The 19,630-nt window shown below is 44.0% G+C and overlaps 1 protein-coding gene across 1 annotated transcript in view; it reads right to left on the bottom strand.

Annotated features, from left to right (window-relative positions):
• DDR2 (discoidin domain receptor tyrosine kinase 2) overlaps positions 1-19,630 on the bottom strand; it is a 589,808-nt gene that overhangs the window by 44,365 nt on the left and 525,813 nt on the right. Inside the window, exon 15 of the mRNA XM_083156673.1 lies at positions 19,276-19,510. Within this exon, the coding sequence (XP_083012799.1) occupies positions 19,276-19,510 (235 nt within the window). The remainder of the gene's footprint in view (positions 1-19,275; positions 19,511-19,630) is intronic.

Genomic DNA, 19,630 nt, shown 5'->3' with positions numbered 1-19,630 from the left:
CAGATGCTAATCAAAATTCAAAAAGTTTATGATCCACAGGAAAAGACCAGGTGGGAAAATGCAAAATGTACTTAGAACAATGGAGGCCTGTGGCACAGCTCTGAAGGTAAGCCTGTCGCCCCCAAAACACTCTTGCCAGCATTGGCACAAATGTCTCATGGATTGACCAATGCAGGTAAGATGGCCATGGTAAATCTGATACAAATGTACCGATATATGTGATACCCTCACAGATAAGTATCTTTATCCTTACAGGTTATCTTGCAACAGCAATTATCAACAGCTCACCACAATAACTCACGGGAAAAAAAATTGAGTAATTTTATTAAGCTGGAACTCCGTTTTTCTTAAAGGAACTGATGGAAATCAAGGATACTATTATGCACAAAATATCAATGTATAAATACAAACATCAGAGATTCTTCCCACGTAACATTGGTGAGATATTGATGTATAACAATATTACTTAGAGCATAAGTTGTACTATTCTGCAACAAACAAATAAGCAACTATCCATTCACCTGCAATGTATAACAAACCTTTACAATATCAAAACAGGTTATAGCGTTTTACCAGTACTAGATTATCATTGCGCAATAATTGTTTATGTCTACAATAGTCTTGGGTTAACCCTATTATGACTGCAGTCACCTGTTCTTTAAGCGCTTATTTATAACAAATATTCTTTATTTTATAGGTCCCACGCTGCAAGGTCAACTCTCTGTGTATTTGTAATCCAAAGTCAAGAGAATACATAAAGGTAAGTCTTGCTTAATAATGCTGCTGACTTTTAACTTGAACGTCAAATAATCTGATAATAGATGACAGAAGCTAGCAATCTTTTTGGAATATCTTGAGTAGAATGATATAAGCAATTTTCCCTTAGCAGTATAATTGCCACAAGTGTCTCTATAAGTGTCAGTCCACTTCTGTAATATGCAGCTTTGGGGCTGATTCAGCAGCCACTACTCCCTTCCTCCTAACTTGTAGCTAAGGACGACTTGGGTATTGTGTGCAGTATTAACTACTAGAGTCTCTCCCCAAATGCCAGTGTAGGTACTGCTTATTGCTGCCTGGATGAGGTGAATGTTACACACAATGCTTTCTTTAGCCGGGAGGGGTGTTAGGCTGGCTATGAGGTTATTGCAGGGGCGTTACAGCTATCTGTGGGCCATCCTGTAGGCTATCTCCGGCTGGACTATCTCTGGGCTGATCTGTGGGATATGCAGGAGGCTGTACTGTGCTGCCTTGGGGCTGGACAATCACTCACCACACCCTCTTCTTTATCAATCACAGCTTGGATCAGTCACCGTCTCTGTCACCACTGCTCAAGGGGACCTCAGGAAATCACCGGAGCCCTTTTGAAACTGTGCTTCATGCATTTTCTGCTTACAGTGTAATGCTGCAAGACCAGTCACAACAATACCTTCGCATATTCCCCAAACCACAGGTCCTTTCCACATCATACAGATTAATTCAATTCAACTTCTAAAAGTTAGGATGTTTAGATATAGATTAAAGTGTGTTGATACATTCAGTAGGTATAAGACTATGATGTAGTTAATGAAATAGCATCAATCACAGAGAGGAAATTAGTAAGGAGTCTTGTTCATAGGTATGGTATTCTTTATTTTTATGTTATACCATGAGATCCGGGTACACATTTTACAGGATGTGAAATAGAAAAGGATTTAAATTTTTTAGGAGTAAAGCAATAATTGTATACCGAGTATCAAAATATGCAAAGAGACTAGGTTACCATGACCACTTGTGTTACATGCAATCAGAACTACACCAAGAATTGAACATTTCCCCTTATGAAATAATTTTTGGAATTTTGACCAATCTTGTGGTTGCACCTGCTTATGAGCGGAGTAAAACCAATGACTTGACTGTCAACTATCTTATCTTATTAAGCAACCAGCTAATGAAGATATATGCTGCTGTGACAGGCACACAACCAATCCCTGTGGAAGGCGCTTGTCATGAACTATAACCTGGCGATGAGGTGATGGTCAGAAATTTCCTGAGACCGGGCTCGCTGACAAATCGGTGGGAAGGACCATATCAAGTGTTGCTGACAACTCCAACTGCTGTTAAGGTAAAGGAGAAGACATCATGGATTCATGCCACACACTGCAGAAAAGTTGCACCAACTCCTGTAACAGCATCAGTGGATGATAACTTGCAAGACACTGCTTCTTCACTTTGCCAGTAAAATCAACAAGGTATACTATCGATCAATGAATAACCAAGTTTTGTGATGTGCCCATTCCAGAGTACAGGGCAACACATATAATGATATCACAATATCACAGTAGGCAAGAAATGGGCATAGTATCATTCAACCCCCTAGAATGAAAGGTATCTAATTTATTGATCCAAAACTCTTCTCTGCGCATCAAGATATGATTCATGGTGCTGAGCAATAAGGAGTCAAGGCATACTGACTGCACAAGTGTGCAGTGCATTACTGGGAGTTGACTAAGTCCAAAAAGACTTTGCACAAGTGGTCAGAGGCTGAGTGGCTTGTGCTGAGCTCTGCTTGGTGGAGCTCATCATATGCTGCTCAGGCCCATGAAGGATAGCAGCAGCAGCTGCTGCCTTGTTATGGGAGGGTCAGGGCTCCTACAGAGTAAAGTACAGAGGGACAAACACAGGCTTTTCATGCAGTATTTTTATATACTGCATGTTTATTTTAACCCCCCCCCCTGCAGTTGACCATTGACCAACTTTATACTGCTCTTACTCTGTGTTTTGACAGTGTAATATTCTCCCGTGCAGTTTGCGGCCAGTGATAACAAATAGGAGGGGGCTCCCCTTTCTATAGTGCCCTGGGTCCCCCGAAGGCTTAATCCAGCTCTGCCAATACATTGCCATGCCCAGGGGTCTACACTGCTGTTGATGCCCCTGTGTGTATGTGTGTATATATATATATATATATATATATATATACACATATATATATATATATATATATATATATATATATATAGACAACAGTTGTAAGTTGGCGCCCTTGAACCTTCAGTAATTGGTTCTGTAATAGCCTTTAGTTAATTCCAAAGTAAATCAAAGTAAAGTCCAAAATTTATAAACATTTATTAGAAAGTCTCTTATTCCACTTGTTATTGGTGGTTTTCCAAACCATAAAAAGACTTCAATAGTATATTTCAAATTAGCAAACAAACGTTCCCAACACGTTTCTTCCTATCAAGGACTTCATCAGGGGTTTGCTACAAACATAAGAATATAAACTTTAAAAATACATAATCACAGTTCATACATTTTTCATTTTGTCAATTATTCAACAATCCAAGGACTTTACTATTATGATTTTAACTTGATTGGCTTAATCATCTGGGTAAAACTACTTTTCAAGAAAGTTAACAAATACACGGAAGAACAGGTGAAGGAAAAAACAAAATCCTACGAGGGTTGATGAAAGACTGTTATAACATTTCAGATAACATACCAAATGATTTTAAAACTATTCCCATGACACTTTCAAATGGGGTGAGTCTCCAACTAGACGTTTTATAACAATGGGTCCTTTATAAGCACTGCTGCGCCTGGTGGAAATAATGTACTGCTTTTAGGACATGGCAACACATTCAACCTATTGGTCTATTTTTCTAGAGTGGGGAGTTGCTCATTGAGAGTCTAATCACCCTTCCATTGAGGTACACAAATCTATTGACTCAGATTTTCCAAACTGGGAACACTTACAATCTTACTGGAAGTTTCTATTAAAATCTGTGCTGGTGCTAGGGTCTTCACTTCTCTGCCACAGACTTTATCTGCATGTAATCGAGTGGACAGCTGTGGACATATAGATACATTCATATTACTGTAGACCTATGCATATGGTGGGCACCTCTTAAGGTGGCTTTGGTGAATCTTACTAATGTGTACTTACCTTTGTGTGATTGCGAGTTCTAATACAAATCTCCAGGAGGATATATAGCTTTTCAATATTGGGAAGGTGGAGGTATTCCAGTAGTTGGACACCTGTCTACACAAATAAGTATTTGATTTTAGCCGGAAGAACAACTATCTTAATTACATAGCATCAATAAAAATTGGTACACCTACCATTAAATGGTAAAATGTGGATATGCTCTATGCATCATCATGGACTATTCGTGGTGTGCCTTTCTCTGTCTGATGTACAGTCTCGTTTTAGGCCAACCTAATAAATAAAATAATAGTCTCCAACTGACTGTATTACGGCTTGATGATAGATTATTTAGGTATGATGTTATAGTGCTATCAATCATATGATTTTCCTTATTTAATTGGGTTCATTAACATCAGTATACAATGCATCTCAAGGGAGTATATCCCTTAATTACTCTTATGGGCTAGTGAAATCAGAGGGGGCATACATACCAATCTGCACTCAAGAACAAGTATAACTGGTATAAAGTTGAATTTAGTCCCCAAGACCGGTTATCACTGTCTGATGGAAAAATATATACATTCTTAGATTACTGGGAATGAATTGTAAAATACTATCTGCCTGCCTAATAAATAATTAAATACTGACGTATATCTCTACCTTTGTGGTCTGGGGCTCACTGGCTATACTGCCGTATGTACCGTCTGGTCTGGGGCTCACTGGCTAATAAATAATTAAATACTGCCGTATATCTCTACCTTTGTGGTCTGGGGCTCACTGGCTATACTGCCGTATGTACAGTCTGGTCTGGGGCTCACTGGCTAATAAATAATTAAATACTGCCGTATATCTCTACCTTTGTGGTCTGGGGCTCACTGGCTATACTGCCGTATGTACCGTCTGGTCTGGGGCTCACTGGCTAATAAATAATTAAATACTGCCTGCCTAATAAATAATTAAATACTGCCGTTTATCTCTACCTTTGTGGTCTGGGGCTCACTGGCTATACTGCCGTATGTACCGTCTGGCCTGGGGCTCACTGGCTAATAAATAATTAAATACTGCCGTATATCTCTACCTTTGTGGTCTGGGGCTCACTGGCTATACTGCCGTATGTACCGTCTGGTCTGGGGCTCACTGGCTAATAATTTAAATACTGCCGTATATCTCTACCTTTGTGGTCTGGGGCTCACTGGCTATACTGCCGTATGTACTGTCTGGTCTGGGGCTCACTGGCTAATAAATAATTAAATACTGCCTGCCTAATAAATAATTAAATACTGCCGTATATCTCTACCTTTGTGGTCTGGGGCTCACTGGCTATACTGCCGTATGTACCGTCTGGTCTGGGGCTCACTGGCTAATAAATAATTAAATACTGCCGTATATCTCTACCTTTGTGGTCTGGGGCTCACTGGCTATACTGCCGTATGTACCGTCTGGTCTGGGGCTCACTGGCTAATAAATAATTAAATACTGCCTGCCTAATAAATAATTAAATACTGCCGTTTATCTCTACCTTTGTGGTCTGGGGCTCACTGGCTAGACTGCCGTATGTACCGTCTGGTCTGGGGCTCACTGGCTAATAAATAATTAAATACTGCCGTATATATCTCTACCTTTGTGGTCTGGGGCTCACTGGCTATACTGCCGTATGTACCGTCTGGTCTGGGGCTCACTGGCTAATAAATAATTAAATACTGCCGTATATCTCTACCTTTGTGGTCTGGGGCTCACTGGCTATACTGCCGTATGTACCGTCTGGTCTGGGGCTCACTGGCTAATAAATAATTAAATACTGCCGTATATCTCTACCTTTGTGGTCTGGGGCTCACTGGCTATACTGCCGTATGTACCGTCTGGTCTGGGGCTCACTGGCTAATAAATAATTAAATACTGCCTGCCTAATAAATAATGAAATACTGCCGTATATCTCTACCTTTGTGGTCTGGGGCTCACTGGCTATACTGCCGTATGTACTGTCTGGTCTGGGGCTCACTGGCTAATAAATAATGAAATACTGCCGTATATCTCTACCTTTGTGGTCTGGGGCTCACTGGCTATACTGCCGTATGTACCTTTGTGGTCTGGGGCTCACTGGCTAATAAATAATTAAATACTGCCTGCCTAATAAATAATTAAATACTGCCGTATATCTCTACCTTTGTGGTCTGGGGCTCACTGGCTATACTGCCGTATGTACCGTCTGGTCTGGGGCTCACTGGCTAATAAATAATTAAATACTGCCGTATATCTCTACCTTTGTGGTCTGGGGCTCACTGGCTATACTGCCGTATGTACCGTCTGGTCTGGGGCTCACTGGCTAATAAATAATTAAATACTGCCTGCCTAATAAATAATTAAATACTGCCGTATATCTCTACCTTTGTGGTCTGGGGCTCACTGGCTATACTGCCGTATGTACCGTCTGGTCTGGGGCTCACTGGCTAATAAATAATTAAATACTGCCATATATCTCTACCTTTGTGGTCTGGGGCTCACTGGCTATACTGCCGTATGTACCGTCTGGTCTGGGGCTCACTGGCTAATAAATCATTAAATACTGCCGTATATCTCTACCTTTGTGGTCTGGGGCTCACTGGCTATACTGCCGTATGTACCGTCTGGTCTGGAGCTCACTGGCTAATAAATAATTAAATACTGCCTGCCTAATAAATAATTAAATACTGCCATATATCTCTACCTTTGTGGTCTGGGGCTCACTGGCTATACTGCCGTATGTACTGTCTGGTCTGGGGCTCACTGGCTAATAATTAATTAAATACTGCCGTATATCTCTACCTTTGTGGTCTGGGGCTCACTGGCTATACTGCCGTATGTACCGTCTGGTCTGGGGCTTACTGGCTAATAAATAATTAAATACTGCCGTATATCTCTACCTTTGTGGTCTGGGGCTCACTGGCTATACTGCCGTATGTACCGTCTGGTCTGGGGCTCACTGGCTAATAATAATTAAATACTGCCGTATATCTCTACCTTTGTGGTCTGGGGCTCACTGGCTATACTGCCGTATGTACCGTCTGGTCTAGGGCTCACTGGCTAATAAATCATTAAATAATGCCGTATATCTCTACCTTTGTGGTCTGTGGCTCACTGGCTATACTGCCGTATGTACCGTCTGGTCTGGGGCTCACTGGCTAATAAATAATTAAATACTGCCGTATATCTCTACCTTTGTGGTCTGGGGCTCACTGGCTATACTGCCGTATGTACAGTCTGGTCTGGGGCTCACTGGCTAATAAATAATTAAATACTGCCGTATATCTCTACCTTTGTGGTCTGGGGCTCACTGGCTATACTGCCGTATGTACCGTCTGGTCTGGGGCTCACTGGCTAATAAATAATTAAATACTGCCTGCCTAATAAATAATTAAATACTGCCGTTTATCTCTACCTTTGTGGTCTGGGGCTCACTGGCTATACTGCCGTATGTACCGTCTGGCCTGGGGCTCACTGGCTAATAAATAATTAAATACTGCCGTATATCTCTACCTTTGTGGTCTGGGGCTCACTGGCTATACTGCCGTATGTACCGTCTGGTCTGGGGCTCACTGGCTAATAATTTAAATACTGCCGTATATCTCTACCTTTGTGGTCTGGGGCTCACTGGCTATACTGCCGTATGTACTGTCTGGTCTGGGGCTCACTGGCTAATAAATAATTAAATACTGCCTGCCTAATAAATAATTAAATACTGCCGTATATCTCTACCTTTGTGGTCTGGGGCTCACTGGCTATACTGCCGTATGTACCGTCTGGTCTGGGGCTCACTGGCTAATAAATAATTAAATACTGCCGTATATCTCTACCTTTGTGGTCTGGGGCTCACTGGCTATACTGCCGTATGTACCGTCTGGTCTGGGGCTCACTGGCTAATAAATAATTAAATACTGCCTGCCTAATAAATAATTAAATACTGCCGTTTATCTCTACCTTTGTGGTCTGGGGCTCACTGGCTAGACTGCCGTATGTACCGTCTGGTCTGGGGCTCACTGGCTAATAAATAATTAAATACTGCCGTATATATCTCTACCTTTGTGGTCTGGGGCTCACTGGCTATACTGCCGTATGTACCGTCTGGTCTGGGGCTCACTGGCTAATAAATAATTAAATACTGCCGTATATCTCTACCTTTGTGGTCTGGGGCTCACTGGCTATACTGCCGTATGTACCGTCTGGTCTGGGGCTCACTGGCTAATAAATAATTAAATACTGCCGTATATCTCTACCTTTGTGGTCTGGGGCTCACTGGCTATACTGCCGTATGTACCGTCTGGTCTGGGGCTCACTGGCTAATAAATAATTAAATACTGCCTGCCTAATAAATAATGAAATACTGCCGTATATCTCTACCTTTGTGGTCTGGGGCTCACTGGCTATACTGCCGTATGTACTGTCTGGTCTGGGGCTCACTGGCTAATAAATAATGAAATACTGCCGTATATCTCTACCTTTGTGGTCTGGGGCTCACTGGCTATACTGCCGTATGTACCTTTGTGGTCTGGGGCTCACTGGCTAATAAATAATTAAATACTGCCTGCCTAATAAATAATTAAATACTGCCGTATATCTCTACCTTTGTGGTCTGGGGCTCACTGGCTATACTGCCGTATGTACCGTCTGGTCTGGGGCTCACTGGCTAATAAATAATTAAATACTGCCGTATATCTCTACCTTTGTGGTCTGGGGCTCACTGGCTATACTGCCGTATGTACCGTCTGGTCTGGGGCTCACTGGCTAATAAATAATTAAATACTGCCTGCCTAATAAATAATTAAATACTGCCGTATATCTCTACCTTTGTGGTCTGGGGCTCACTGGCTATACTGCCGTATGTACCGTCTGGTCTGGGGCTCACTGGCTAATAAATAATTAAATACTGCCATATATCTCTACCTTTGTGGTCTGGGGCTCACTGGCTATACTGCCGTATGTACCGTCTGGTCTGGGGCTCACTGGCTAATAAATCATTAAATACTGCCGTATATCTCTACCTTTGTGGTCTGGGGCTCACTGGCTATACTGCCGTATGTACCGTCTGGTCTGGAGCTCACTGGCTAATAAATAATTAAATACTGCCTGCCTAATAAATAATTAAATACTGCCATATATCTCTACCTTTGTGGTCTGGGGCTCACTGGCTATACTGCCGTATGTACTGTCTGGTCTGGGGCTCACTGGCTAATAATTAATTAAATACTGCCGTATATCTCTACCTTTGTGGTCTGGGGCTCACTGGCTATACTGCCGTATGTACCGTCTGGTCTGGGGCTTACTGGCTAATAAATAATTAAATACTGCCGTATATCTCTACCTTTGTGGTCTGGGGCTCACTGGCTATACTGCCGTATGTACCGTCTGGTCTGGGGCTCACTGGCTAATAATAATTAAATACTGCCGTATATCTCTACCTTTGTGGTCTGGGGCTCACTGGCTATACTGCCGTATGTACCGTCTGGTCTAGGGCTCACTGGCTAATAAATCATTAAATAATGCCGTATATCTCTACCTTTGTGGTCTGTGGCTCACTGGCTATACTGCCGTATGTACCGTCTGGTCTGGGGCTCACTGGCTAATAAATAATTAAATACTGCCGTATATCTCTACCTTTGTGGTCTGGGGCTCACTGGCTATACTGCCGTATGTACAGTCTGGTCTGGGGCTCACTGGCTAATAAATAATTAAATACTGCCGTATATCTCTACCTTTGTGGTCTGGGGCTCACTGGCTATACTGCCGTATGTACCGTCTGGTCTGGGGCTCACTGGCTAATAAATAATTAAATACTGCCTGCCTAATAAATAATTAAATACTGCCGTTTATCTCTACCTTTGTGGTCTGGGGCTCACTGGCTATACTGCCGTATGTACCGTCTGGCCTGGGGCTCACTGGCTAATAAATAATTAAATACTGCCGTATATCTCTACCTTTGTGGTCTGGGGCTCACTGGCTATACTGCCGTATGTACCGTCTGGTCTGGGGCTCACTGGCTAATAATTTAAATACTGCCGTATATCTCTACCTTTGTGGTCTGGGGCTCACTGGCTATACTGCCGTATGTACTGTCTGGTCTGGGGCTCACTGGCTAATAAATAATTAAATACTGCCTGCCTAATAAATAATTAAATACTGCCGTATATCTCTACCTTTGTGGTCTGGGGCTCACTGGCTATACTGCCGTATGTACCGTCTGGTCTGGGGCTCACTGGCTAATAAATAATTAAATACTGCCGTATATCTCTACCTTTGTGGTCTGGGGCTCACTGGCTATACTGCCGTATGTACCGTCTGGTCTGGGGCTCACTGGCTAATAAATAATTAAATACTGCCTGCCTAATAAATAATTAAATACTGCCGTTTATCTCTACCTTTGTGGTCTGGGGCTCACTGGCTAGACTGCCGTATGTACCGTCTGGTCTGGGGCTCACTGGCTAATAAATAATTAAATACTGCCGTATATATCTCTACCTTTGTGGTCTGGGGCTCACTGGCTATACTGCCGTATGTACCGTCTGGTCTGGGGCTCACTGGCTAATAAATAATTAAATACTGCCGTATATCTCTACCTTTGTGGTCTGGGGCTCACTGGCTATACTGCCGTATGTACCGTCTGGTCTGGGGCTCACTGGCTAATAAATAATTAAATACTGCCGTATATCTCTACCTTTGTGGTCTGGGGCTCACTGGCTATACTGCCGTATGTACCGTCTGGTCTGGGGCTCACTGGCTAATAAATAATTAAATACTGCCTGCCTAATAAATAATGAAATACTGCCGTATATCTCTACCTTTGTGGTCTGGGGCTCACTGGCTATACTGCCGTATGTACTGTCTGGTCTGGGGCTCACTGGCTAATAAATAATGAAATACTGCCGTATATCTCTACCTTTGTGGTCTGGGGCTCACTGGCTATACTGCCGTATGTACCTTTGTGGTCTGGGGCTCACTGGCTAATAAATAATTAAATACTGCCTGCCTAATAAATAATTAAATACTGCCGTATATCTCTACCTTTGTGGTCTGGGGCTCACTGGCTATACTGCCGTATGTACCGTCTGGTCTGGGGCTCACTGGCTAATAAATAATTAAATACTGCCGTATATCTCTACCTTTGTGGTCTGGGGCTCACTGGCTATACTGCCGTATGTACCGTCTGGTCTGGGGCTCACTGGCTAATAAATAATTAAATACTGCCTGCCTAATAAATAATTAAATACTGCCGTATATCTCTACCTTTGTGGTCTGGGGCTCACTGGCTATACTGCCGTATGTACCGTCTGGTCTGGGGCTCACTGGCTAATAAATAATTAAATACTGCCATATATCTCTACCTTTGTGGTCTGGGGCTCACTGGCTATACTGCCGTATGTACCGTCTGGTCTGGGGCTCACTGGCTAATAAATCATTAAATACTGCCGTATATCTCTACCTTTGTGGTCTGGGGCTCACTGGCTATACTGCCGTATGTACCGTCTGGTCTGGAGCTCACTGGCTAATAAATAATTAAATACTGCCTGCCTAATAAATAATTAAATACTGCCATATATCTCTACCTTTGTGGTCTGGGGCTCACTGGCTATACTGCCGTATGTACTGTCTGGTCTGGGGCTCACTGGCTAATAATTAATTAAATACTGCCGTATATCTCTACCTTTGTGGTCTGGGGCTCACTGGCTATACTGCCGTATGTACCGTCTGGTCTGGGGCTTACTGGCTAATAAATAATTAAATACTGCCGTATATCTCTACCTTTGTGGTCTGGGGCTCACTGGCTATACTGCCGTATGTACCGTCTGGTCTGGGGCTCACTGGCTAATAATAATTAAATACTGCCGTATATCTCTACCTTTGTGGTCTGGGGCTCACTGGCTATACTGCCGTATGTACCGTCTGGTCTAGGGCTCACTGGCTAATAAATCATTAAATAATGCCGTATATCTCTACCTTTGTGGTCTGTGGCTCACTGGCTATACTGCCGTATGTACCGTCTGGTCTGGGGCTCACTGGCTAATAAATAATTAAATACTGCCGTATATCTCTACCTTTGTGGTCTGGGGCTCACTGGCTATACTGCCGTATGTACCGTCTGGTCTGGGGCTCACTGGCTAATAAATAATTAAATACTGCCGTATATCTCTACCTTTGTGGTCTGGGGCTCACTGGCTATACTGCCGTATGTACCGTCTGGTCTGGGGCTCACTGGCTAATAAATAATTAAATACTGCCGTATATCTCTATCTTTGTGGTCTGGGGCTCACTGGCTATACTGCCGTATGTACCGTCTGGTCTGGGGCTCACTGGCTAATAAATAATTAAATACTGCCGTATATCTCTACCTTTGTGGTCTGGGGCTCACTGGCTATACTGCCGTATGTACCGTCTGGTCTGGGGCTCACTGCCTAATAAATAAATACTGCCGTAAATCTCTACCTTTGTGGTCTGGGGCTCACTGGCTATACTGCCGTATGTACCGTCTGGTCTGGGGCTCACTGCCTAATAAATAAATAACGCCGTAAATCTCTACCTTTGTGGTCTGGGGCTCACTGCCTAATACTGGCGTACCTGTCTGGTCTGGGGCTCTCTGCCTAATACTGCTGTACCTGTGTGGTCTGTGGCTCACTGCCCAATACTGCCGTATCTACCCTCTGGTCTGGGGCTCACTGCCTAAATACTGCCGTATATCATTATCTACCTGTCTGGTCTGGAGCTCTCTGCCTAATACTACCGTACCTGTCTGGTGTGTGGCTCACTGCCTAATACTGCTGTATCTGTATAACTGCCTGCTGGTGCATACTCACTGACATATATAATTGCACTCCAGTGGCGCTGTTCTGTGACATAACTCCACAATAATAATGGAGATCCAAAATATGGAGGTTATCAAACAAAGGAAAGATGAAGATGCACTTCCTCATAGTTCTGAAGCTGCTGCCACTAGTCATGACATAGACGATGAAATGCCAACAACGTCGTCTGCCACGGCCGATGCCCAGTGTGAAAGCAGAGGGCATGTACAATTGAAACCAAACTTCCGTAAAAGGAATAAAAATATGAAATGTAAATCGTTGGAAGAGAAACTTAAACTTGGCAATATGCCATTTACAACACGGAGTGGCAAGGAACGGCTAAGGCCATGGCCTAACTTCATGACTAGTGGTGCAGCTTCAGATGACGAGGAAAGTCCTCCTCCTCCTCTCTCCCCGCCCAATAGGAAATTAAAGAGAGTTAGGCTGACACCGACTCAAAAAAGTCTGAAAAAATTTCAGAAAAAAAACCAGAAAAAAATTCAGAAAATAAATCTGGAAAAAACTCATCCTTCTAAAAACATATCCCAAATCCCCACGGAGAGTCCGAGGGTGGCGGTGGTTGTGATGCCGGACCTTCCCATCACTGTACGTGAAGAGGTGGCTCCTTCAGCCATTTGCTGTACGCCCTCTGCATATGCTGGAAGGATCACCCACAGTCTAGTTCCAGATTTTATTCGTGAAGGTGATGTTGTACACCAGGAGGAGGATATTGATGTAGCTGGCACTGAGGAGGAAGTTGTCGAGGAGGATGGAGACTTGGTTTGCTTAAATGACGCACCAGGGGGGAATGAGGCACCTGTGGGGGAAAAAGTTGTTGTCTATGGGATGAAAAAGCCCATCGTCATGCCTGGACAAAGGACCAATAAATCCACCTCTGCGGTCTGGAATTTTTTTTATCCGCATCCGGACAACAAAAGTATTGCCATTTGTAGCTTATGTAAAACTCCAATAAGCAGGGGTAAGGATCTTGCCCACCTAGGGACAACCTCCCTTCAACGTCACCTAAAGACGCGTCATGGTTCAGTGTTTAGTCCAGAAAGTGCGGCTAGCAGTCCAGCGACACCTAAATCACTTGGTCCTCCTTTTGGAGCCAAATGCCTGAAAAGCACACCACCAACTCCCTCCTCGACAAATTCCTCCTCGATCTGGATAGGGGGGAGTCCTGCAGTCCATCTCACCTGCATGAATGACTCCATAGATTCCTCCGGAGGCTCCTGCAGCACTACGCCTACTACTACTACTACTGCCGCTGCTGCTGCTGCTCCTGGAAGTCAGTCATCATCCCAGAGGGGAAGTCAGTCATCATCCCAGAGGGGAAGTCGTAAGACCGCTACGTCTTTCACTAAGCAATTGACCGTCCAACAGTCATTTTCCATGAGGATGAAATACGACAGCAGTCATCCTATGGCAAAGCGGATAACTGCGGCCTTGACAGCTATCTTGGTGTTAGACGTGCGTCCGGTGTCCGCCATCAATGGAGTGGGATTTAAACGGTTGATGCAGGTATTGTGTCCCCGGTACCAAATCCCGTCTAGATTCCACTTCACTAGGCAGGCGATACCCGCGATGTACAGGGAGGTCAGAAAAAGTGTCCTCAGTGCCCTGAAAAATGCGGCTGTACCCACTGTACACTTAACTACAGACATGTGGACAAGTGGATCAGGGCAAACTAAGGACTAGATGACTGTGACAGCCCACTGGGTAGATGCATCGCCTTCCGCAGCAGCAGCAGCATCTCCTGCATGCCAGCTCCTTCTTAGGCAGGCTACGCTGTGTATCACCGGTTTCAAGAAGAGGCACAACGCCGACAACCTCTTAGAGAAACTGAGGGAAATCATCTCCCTGTGACTTACCCCCCTTAGACTCTCCTGGGGATTTGTGGTGTCGGACAACGCCAGTAACATTGTGCGGGCATTAAACATGGGCAATTTCCAGCACGTGCCATGTTTTGCCCACACAATAAATTTGGTGGTGCAGCATTTCATAAAAAATGACAGGAGTGTGCAGGAGATGCTTGCGGTGGCACGCAAAATTTGCGGACACTTTCGGCATTCTGCCACAGCCTGCCGAAGGCTGGAGCGGGAGCAAAAACTCCACAACCTGCCCTGCCATCAGCTGAAACAAGAGGTGGTGACGCGCTGGAACACCACCCTCTATATGCTGCAGAGGATGGAGGAGCAGCAAAAGGCCATTCAAGCCTACACAGCCACCTATGACATAGGCAGAGGAGCGGGGCTGCACCGGACTCAAGCGCAGTGGAGGCTGATTTCCGTGTTGTGCAAGGTTCTCCAGCCGTTTGAAGTAGCCACACGTGAAGTCAGTTCCGACACTGCCTGCATTAGTCAGTGAAAGTGAGGGAGGAGCAAAAGCGGAGCGATTCCGCAAAGCATGTCGCTATTGTGGATGAAGCCCTACATACGCTTTGCCAGGATACGAGGGTGGTCAGTCTGTTAAAGTCAGAGGAATACATTTTGGCCACAGTGCTCGATCCTCGGTTTAAAGCGTATGTTGTGTCTCTGTTTCCGGCAGACACAAGTCTACAAAGGTGCAAAGACCTGCTGGTCAGGAGATTGTCATCTGAAGGGGACCGTGACAAGGCCCCAGCTCCTCCTTCATTTTCTCCCACACCTGTGCCTGTGAGGAAACAGCTGCGATTTCCCACACAACCCGCTGGCGGGGATGCAGGGCAGGCAGGAGGGAGTTTGGACATCTGGTCCGGACTCAAGGACCTGCCAACGATTGCTGACATGTCTACTGTCGGTGCATTGGATGCTGTCAACATTGAAAAAATGGTGGATGATTACTTTGGTGACAGCATCCAAGTAGACATGTCAGAGAGTCCTTTCCTGTACTGGCAGGAAAAAAAGGCAGTTTGGAAACCCCTGTACAAACTTGCTCTATTTTACCCGAGTTGTCCCCCCTCCAGTGTGTACTCCGAAAGAGTATTCAGTGCAGCGGGGAACCTGGTCAGTGAGCGGCGAAGGAGGTTGCTCCCGAAAAATGTTGAGAAAATGATGTTTATAAAAATGAATTATCACTTACCAATCATTTCAGCCACAGTTTTTTAGGCCCTGTCGCTGAAATGTTTGGTTTGTTAAAGTGTGCATGTCCTATTTTCGCAACATAAGGGTGGGTGGGAGGTCCCAAGGACAATTCCATCTTGCATCACCATTCATTATTCCTACTGCTGAGAGTCATTCATATGTGGGACTTGTCTTTTTAATGCATACAACTGTTTGCATTCCACTTGATTGCTGCACCTTCATGGGTGAGAATGTGATCTCCCTGACCTGGGGGAGTCAGGGCTGGGGCAGGAAGGCTCAATTACACTTCTTTTTTTGGGCGGCTAAACTTTTTTTTACCTGTCTGGTCTGGTGCCCACTGCTGAGACTCATTTTTTAATGAGAGACTTGTCTTGAAATGCATATAACTCTTTGCATTCCACTGATTGCTGCACCTTCATGGGTGAGAATGGGATCTCCCTGACCTGGGGGAGTCAGGGCTGGGGCAGGAAGGCTCAATTACACTTCTTTTTGGGCGGCTAAACTTTTTTGTGGGCGGCTGCAATGAAACTTCTTTTTGTGCGGCTGCAATTAAACTTCTTTGGGGGCGGCTAAACTTTTTTGAGGGCGGCTGCAATTAAACTCCTTTGGGGACGGCTGCAATTACACTTCTTTTTGGGCGGCTGCAATTAAAATTATTTGGGGGCGGCTGCAATTAAACTTATTTGGGGGCGGCTAAACTTTTTTGAGGGAGGCTGCAATGAAAATTCTTTTTGTGCGGCTGCAATTAAACTTCTTTGGGGGCGGCTAAAATTTTTTGAGGGCGGCTGCAATTAAACTTCTTTGGGGACGGCTGCAATTACACTTCTTTTTGGGCGGCTGCAATTAAACTTCTTTGGGGGCGGCTGCAATTAAACTTCTTTGGGGGCGGCTAAACGTTTTTGAGGGAGGCTGCAATGAAAATTCTTTTTGTGCAGCTGCAATTAAACTTCTTTGGGGGCGGCTAAACTTTTTTGAGGGCGGCTGCAATTAAACTTCTTTGGGGACGGCTGCAATTACACTTCTTTTTGGGCGGCTAAATTTTTTTTTACCTGTCTGGTCTGGTGCCCACTGCTGAGAGTCATTTGTATGAGGGACTTGTCTTTGAAATGCATATAACTCTTTGCATTCCACTGATTGCTGCACCAATCGCCCACTGCTCCTCGGCTGCACTGTGTAAACAGTGCACAATCAAGCCAGATAGGGGTCTTGGTGCTTGTTTTGAGGTTGTAGCAGGGGAGTGCAGCTACGAGTCGTAACACCTTGAGAGAAGATCAGTACTTCTCTACCGGCAAAAGACATCCTCCTTGACAGAGCGCGCAGCTTCACGAGGGACGCATGTGAAGCAGTGAGCAAAGGGAACACCCGCCTAGCAAGCCAGATCACCTGAATCCACCCTAGCGATCAATAGAGTTACAGAAGTCGCAGCCAGATAGAACTCTTCCAGCTGCCACCTAGTCATTGATTAGCCCCCTCCCCTCCACCCATTAGGCAATGATTGACAAGACGAATGGTAATAATAAATAATAAATGAATAATATTACTAATCACCAAATTAAAAATCAGATGAAATTAATTATAAATAATCATAATCACAATCAAGACAGATAGGGGTCTTATGAAATATTAAACTGACCAAAACAGATACACACTCTGCACCATTGAGCAGGTGATCACTGACATGCCAGGTGCAACGATCTTTAGCACCCTGAATGCCAAGTGTGGGTTTTGGCAGATCCCTCTGGACAGAGCCTCTTCCATGATTACTGCCTTCATGACCCCTATTGGGTGCTATGTCTTCCTACGCATGCCCTATGGCATCACTACGGGCAGCGAAGATTTCCAGCGCTGCATGGAGCAACAGTTCGCTGGCTCTCCCTTTGACATCATCGCTGTCAGCATCCTCCTTATCTGCACAGCCGGGTCCATCAGTTACTGCCACTGCTGCAACCAATGCTAGTGATGGTTACGCATGCCCTATGGCATCACCACGGGCAGCATAGTTTTCCAGCGCTGCATGGAGCAACAGTTCGCTGGCTCTCCCTTTGAAATCATCGCTGTCAGCATCCTCCTTATCTGCACAGCCGGGTCCATCAGTTACTGCCACTGCTGCAACCAATGCTAGTGATGGTTTACATTACATTACATCTTCCATCTGCCACCTTAAAATTGATTAGCCCACTCCCCTACACCCATTAGGCAATGATTTAAGAGACGACTGGTAATAATAAATGAATAATAATCACAAAATTAAACAATCAGATTACATTATCACACAATAAAGCCAGATAGGGGTCTTGTTGGATGTTAAAGTGATCAAAACAGTTACACACTTGCAGACAAACTCTGTGCTGCACAAAATGCCCACCGCTCCTTGGCTGCACATGGTAAACAGTGCATGATCAAGCCAGATAGGTATCTTTTATGGGCCTATTTTTTAAAACTGCCATCATGTCTGCCGCTGCAGTGAGCCATGTGTTTGTGCCGCACACTTGTGTGGCTTAGCATAGTTATCCAGCTACCTCAGTGCAAACTTTGGCAATAAAAACAATATTGTGAGGTGTCAGGTGTTCAGAATACACTGGAAATGAGTGTAAATGAATGTTATTGAGGTCAATATAGCGTAGGAGCAAACAAAACCACCAAATTCTGCGATTTTAGCTGTTTTTATGCATTTTTAACAAAAAAATCAGAACCCAAAACCCCAAAAAATCCAAACACAAAACACTTGGGAGGTGTTTTGCCAAAACCCATTAGAACCCAAAACCTCAAGGTAATCAGAACCCAAAACCCAAAACCCGAAAAGTGGCCGGTGCACATCTCTAGTTTAAAGTATCTTTGGATTGGAGTGTCAAGGTCCTCTGTGGCCATCGTGGATCTTCCCTCAATGCAGCCTATCATCATAAGAACTAAGTCTCAAATATTTTTGTAATATCAAGTTATTTTGTGGGTATATGATGGATATAAGATTCAGAATCGATAACTGCTAAACTTTTGGTGTATAAGTTGAGTATGGTGTGGACAATTGCAGTTTATGTTCAGCAGCTTACTTCATTATCAATGTTGAGGTATCAAAGTCCTTAGTTGGAAGATCCATTTGAGCTCTTCCGTATTAATTAACTTCATACAGTCACCTCACCTTCAATTTTTTTTAACTAGTTTGATTCCTATAACTGATAAGTTATGCGTGTTCCTATCGTGGACGTCTTTGAAATGTTTCGACACAAACATTTAGATAAGCTGCATATATTACAAATAATATACATAACATGTAACATCTCTATGTATGCAAAACTCAACTCTGCCTAAAAATGCAACAGAAACATCAGCATTTATTCTTATCCTATGCAGGTGCAAGAGATGTGACACACAATGCATTCCCACAGCTTAGAATGAGCTAGTAAAAGATCACATGGCAAAAGGGTTAAATGATAGAAATCTAATATTTTGTTTCATAAGGGATGATATTAATAAAATGGTAAAAGGAAACAGCTGGTTTACTCACCATTAAGATGCTTTCCCATGACATCCATCGTATGGGGAGCACAGCCCGACCCTGGATCCTATAATAATCACCACTGTAGAGGTTCCGACTCATGCCGAAATCAGCTATTTTAATCGTGTAATTTCTACCAACAAGGCAGTTCCGCGTTGCAAGATCTCGATGCACAAAATTAAGAGAAGAGAGGTACTTCATTCCCGAAGCGATCTGTGCAGCCATGTATCTAAGGTCTGAGTATCTGAGGAAATAATTTAAATAGTAAATTTGTCATACAAATTGCATTGATACTTTTGTAATTTATGGTATAAATTGGATGCAAGCTACATGAACAATCCACATGATCACAATGCATTTATAA

This window comes from Crinia signifera, chromosome 8, assembly GCF_055691185.1.
Source record: "Crinia signifera chromosome 8, ASM5569118v1, whole genome shotgun sequence".
NCBI classification, from domain to species: domain Eukaryota; kingdom Metazoa; phylum Chordata; class Amphibia; order Anura; family Myobatrachidae; genus Crinia; species Crinia signifera.
The sequence above is the reverse complement of the archived record's forward strand: the minus strand, read 5'-3'. Positions and strand labels throughout refer to the sequence as shown.